Raw genomic sequence first — 4,791 nt, 5'->3', positions numbered from 1 at the left:
ATACAACTATAATAGTTGGATACCTACACATAAATTTATCAATGTGGTACAGTTTTAATATAAATTACCTTTATTTCGGTGTTCGGTGTGGAAAGTTATAACAATGGTATCTGCTGTTATTTTCTAACGCCACAGACATAGAACGATTGTTTTCAAGATTTATTGGTTTTATAATTTTATCTTCAATATTATCAATAATATTTAACACATCACTTCTACAAAAGTTATTGTTATTATGTAAAGAGAGAACAAATCTGACTGCAGATATATGTAATTGCTTAATACTTTTATTAATATCAATTTCTTTCATGACTGGTATTTTAGGTAAATTTTGAAATTTTTTAAATATTTCATCATTACTAACCTCATTACTAACCATTTGAACATCACAAAAATTGACAATATCATCATTAATTAATTTTTCATTATTTTGCTCTGTCTTATCTAATTGGATTTTAATGCTATGTTTTTTAATGAAATGTTTTTTTAAAGCTACTCATAGTTTGAAAAGATTGAGTACAATTATTTTCAATACATGTATACGAGCTATGAAGTCCTAGTAAATGTATAATTTTATAATGAGCAATCAAAGAAACAAATGTGAGTAGATGTTTTTTACATATGAAACAAATCATTTTAGATTGCTTTTATTGTTAAAGTATGTAGGTACCTACTTACAGTAACTAAGAAAAATAAAAATAAATAATTATTTTAATACAATATTATATTATGTTTATTACCTGTTGTACGTGTATACCTACCTGTTTTAGGTACTTTCTATTTCCGTTATAGGTGGTACTTCTTGAGCGTTGGATTGTAAGAGTGTCACAAACTCAAAAATGACAAATCACATCGGAGAACGAAATGAAAATAAAAATTTCATACCCATAAAAATAATAGAAATGAATACCAACATCATGTAACCATCAATAATAATAACAAAAAGTTTTTGTTAAAATTCGATATTAACAAAACTTTTTTTTAAATCAAACAAACGTATTAATAATTTCAACCTCATTTGGGAAAGACAATACGTTTTTTCTAAAAATAGATCAAATTATATAAACCATCAGTTCAAACAAAATATTATCGATTTAACCAACCAAATTATATCAGATCGAATAAAAGTTTCTTTAATCAAAAGAATTATTGTTCAATTAATGCGTACATCTTTATCAAAATGTAATCAAATATAAATTGTTAGTTTCATAAAATATTATCAATACAACAAACCGGATTCTTTTAAATCAAATATATTTTGTTTAAATCAATTATAGTATAGTTAATTTAATTCATATATTCTTGTTAATAATTAATCAAAACAATTTGTTAATCTTACTGTTAAAATGTCTTTCTGTGTAAGGGTGCTGGAGCCAGTGGCGTACATTCAAATTTGTTCTGGGGGGGGGGGTTTAAAAAAAATAACCAACACTAAAACCTTCCCTTTAAAACTACCCATTTTCCTAACAATCAAACACATAACACGTATAAATATTAATAGGCAAAACAGCAAAACAAATACAAAGGTTTACATAACTCATGGCAGTTAAATATTATTTAATATGCACAGTAAATACAGAGAATTATATATATTATATTATTAATTATTTATAATAAAAATTCTAATCTCCTTTTTTTATTGGATAGTTCAACCAGCACTTCATCAGGAGTAATTGAATCATTTTTGTTGATCGAGAGCATAGCTAGACCATTAAGTCTTCCCTATCAAAATTAATTACAACATTAAATCAAGTTGATTATAATCATTAATACTATTATTTAAATTGAACATACCTCAGAAGTAGAGTTGCGTCGGTAAGTTTTTATTCTCTTGAGAGTTGAGAATGTCCTTTCATTAGTGGCAGAAGAAACTGGTAAAGTTGCTAATATTTTAACTAACTTAAAAATATTTGGGTACATGGCTTCATTACAAATGTAAATAGCGTCCATTGCATTTTTTGGTTTATCCGTTTCTGATAGACATTTAAGTTTTCGTTGCCAAAGTTTGAACTCATTTTTGAATACCTCATCACAATTTCCAATATCTTCTAGATCTTCGCTATACTGTTTTGTAAGAAATATAAAATCTTCTTCATAACCACTTTCTTTAAATAAGGAATGGAAGCTTGTCAATGTACTTTGGTGATTTGTAAATCTTTCTTCCAATTCATTAATGAATTTGTCTATGTACGGAATAAATACTGATACTCGATAAAATATTTCTGGATTGTTTGTTTGAATGTTACATCTGTTGGTTTGTCTTTTTGATATTCTTGGTATGTTTATCGCAATGTCAATTTTCTTAGCCAGTGATTTTACACGTTCAAAAATGTTTCCAAATTCTTTTTCAGCATTCAATCTTATCTCTGTAAGTTCTTGTTTTGTGTTTTGTGCCAATGACATAGCTTCTTTGAGATCTATGCTTGTTTGCTGGAGAACTTTTGATAAGACTAAACCTAATGCAAATACTTTATTCAAAACAAATAAGCAAATAATAAATTCGGAATTTAACATAGAGATTCTAAATCGTCTTGCTTTTTCAGATGTATCATTGTCATTCCATTCAGAAATATCTTCCAAAGCTTCTTCAACATACTCAAAAAGTTCGAAAAAGTCATGAACGGCATGGTATCTCTCAATCCAACGAGTCTCGCAACTTCTTTTAAGCGTTTTTTTTGATGGTGTTTCGGACGACTTTTCTATTTTATGAATAAGAACAGACTTCCGCTTTGGATAAATAAAAAAATCTCTGATTTGACTTATTGTCCCAAGACAATCGCGTATGGCTGGTACACTACAGGATTTAGAAACAGCTAAATTTAACGAATGGGCTGAACAATGAACATATAGAGCATTTGGGTGAATTTCTTTAATGTGAGCCTGGACACCATTAAATTTTCCGGCCATTGCAGCTGCCCCGTCATATCCTTGCCCATGTAAATATTGCGTATTGATACCAAATTGTTCAAGATTTTCTAGGATTAAATTTGCTATTCCTTTACCAGTCATATTATTAGTTGGTACAAATTGTAAAAATTCTTCAGTAAGTTTTAATGTATTAGAATTGAAATATCTAACACATAGCGATACCTGTTCCACTCCTGAAATATCCACAGTTTCATCAGCAAGAATTGAAAAACATTTTGCTGTATTTACTCTAGAAACAACTTTGTCCAATAAAATTTTGTTACAAGCATCAATCATATTATTTTGACTTCTATGACTAGTATATTTCATCTTTCCCAAGCTTTCCAAATAGGTTTTCATTTCAATATCTCCTTGAGCTCGGTATCGTAAAATTTCTCTGAAATTACCTTCATTCATAACTTTTGATTCATTGCTTTCAATTTTTCCTGAACCACGGTGTCCTCTTAATGCCAAGTTTTGACGGCTGCACAAAATAACTGCCTCAATTATTGGAATAATATTTTTTCGATTTTGCAATATTTGTTTGTTTTTTTCGTTGTCAATTATTTTATCGATTGCCCTTGTTGGATTTTTAAGCATGTTTAAGAAATTATCGGCATCTAATAAACTCTTTTTGTGATATTCTAAATTCGAATGATTTTTAAAGTTTTCCAATGCATGTTTCCAATCATCATATTTTATTAATACAAATGCTCCCAATTTTTGGTTATTAACACCGGCTTCAGTTTTAGTAAAAGCAACACAATATTTGCAAAACACACTACTGTTTACTTCTGAATAAGCCAACCAGGGAAAGCTAATAAGCCATTTATATTGAAATTTCAACTTTAAAACTTTTTGTTGTTTACCGACTACTGATATTTTGATAGGAAAATTGTAATTAATATCAGGGACCCAAATTTTGCTCAACATTTCTTCTATTTCACTTTGCTTTAACAATTTATTTGTGTAATATGCAATGTCAAAAATATTATAACTGGAAGATGTACGATTAATATCTGTAGTCGAAGGTGTGAACTGAGTGATAGGTGTATCAGATGCAGATACAGTTGATGGTAATGAGGAACTAGAGGAGCTTATAACTGTTTGAGTTGCATTCAATGAATTTGACAATGAATTCATTATAGAAGGTGGTTTTGAAAAAAAATATTGCATTTTCGATTGTTTTTTTTCAGCCATGATTACTATTTATTTTAAGTATATATATAAATATATATTAAGTGGCGTATATAGGCGGCGGGCCTATATAATATCTGTTTGAAAGACAACTAAAATATATAATACTAATTTATATTTATTATTTTTAGGTATTTATTATTATTTATTACTTATTACTTATTAGATAGGTAAGTTCTGTACTTAAAAATACAATATATACTATATACAGTATGCATATTAACTTAATTGAGTTAAAAAAAAAAAAAAATCATTAACTCGATCAGTCTTGTGTAATTATAATTCAATTTAATATTTTAAACGATTAATGTTTTGCTAATAAACGAATTTAATGTTATAAATTCAAATTAATCTTAACTAAATACTTACCTATGGTTTATGGAGTTCAATGAATAGCTATTCAACAACTATAGTTGTTGACATAAACTTCTCCAACGGCAGAATAGAACAAAATGAACGAATATTTCATAATTAAATATTTTAACATGGTCATTTACGATAGTGCTATAAAAATAGAATCCATTTCACCGTATTATTATTGCTCACGAGAAATTCAACGATTATAACGTAATTGGTTTTTCCTACGTTCTCTGATCGAGTCGGTCGAGATAATGTACCTATGCAATTAACTGACTGTGTACGATCAAGTGTCTATTTTGATTGATATACGGCAACCATAATTTCGTT

The 4,791-nt window shown here is 28.1% G+C and overlaps 2 protein-coding genes across 2 annotated transcripts; both read right to left on the bottom strand.

Annotated features, from left to right (window-relative positions):
* Positions 1-1,608: 1,608 nt before the first annotated feature.
* Positions 1,609-2,506, bottom strand: LOC112681173 (52 kDa repressor of the inhibitor of the protein kinase-like). Its single transcript, XM_025551433.1, has 2 exons — positions 1,795-2,506; positions 1,609-1,722 (listed from the first exon to the last, which is right to left on the bottom strand). The coding sequence occupies exons 1-2, from the start codon at positions 2,401-2,403 to the stop codon at positions 1,609-1,611; spliced, it is 723 nt and encodes a 240-aa protein (XP_025407218.1). The 5' UTR covers positions 2,404-2,506.
* On the bottom strand, positions 2,418-4,050 carry LOC112681174 (zinc finger MYM-type protein 1-like). Its single transcript, XM_025551434.1, has 4 exons — positions 3,918-4,050; positions 3,487-3,845; positions 2,536-3,408; positions 2,418-2,450 (listed from the first exon to the last, which is right to left on the bottom strand). Exons 1-4 carry the CDS (start codon positions 4,048-4,050, stop codon positions 2,418-2,420), a joined length of 1,398 nt encoding a protein of 465 aa, XP_025407219.1.
* Between the last annotated feature and the right edge of the window lie 741 nt (positions 4,051-4,791).

Source organism: Sipha flava, unplaced genomic scaffold (assembly GCF_003268045.1).
Source record: "Sipha flava isolate LNK unplaced genomic scaffold, YSA_version1 18718_pilon_pilon, whole genome shotgun sequence".
Taxonomy (NCBI): domain Eukaryota; kingdom Metazoa; phylum Arthropoda; class Insecta; order Hemiptera; family Aphididae; genus Sipha; species Sipha flava.
Note: the sequence above shows the minus strand (reverse complement) of the source record. Positions and strands in the feature narration are given on the sequence as shown.

What these genes read in the sequence shown, in the direction of transcription:
- LOC112681174 (XM_025551434.1), bottom strand. Translation starts at nt 4,050, where the DNA reads ATGAATTCATTGTCAAATTCATTGAATGCAACTCAAACAGTTATAAGC. An exon ending in TTCGACTACAGATATTAATC is followed by an intron (nt 3,846 to 3,917) that starts GTACATCTTCCA and finishes AAAGTGAAATAG; the next exon opens with AAGAAATGTTGAGCAAAATT. An exon ending in TGCTTAAAAATCCAACAAGG is followed by an intron (nt 3,409 to 3,486) that starts GCAATCGATAAA and finishes CCAATAATTGAG; the next exon opens with GCAGTTATTTTGTGCAGCCG.
- LOC112681173 (XM_025551433.1), bottom strand. Translation starts at nt 2,403, where the DNA reads ATGTCATTGGCACAAAACACAAAACAAGAACTTACAGAGATAAGATTG. An exon ending in GACGCAACTCTACTTCTGAG is followed by an intron (nt 1,723 to 1,794) that starts GTATGTTCAATT and finishes TAATTTTGATAG; the next exon opens with GGAAGACTTAATGGTCTAGC.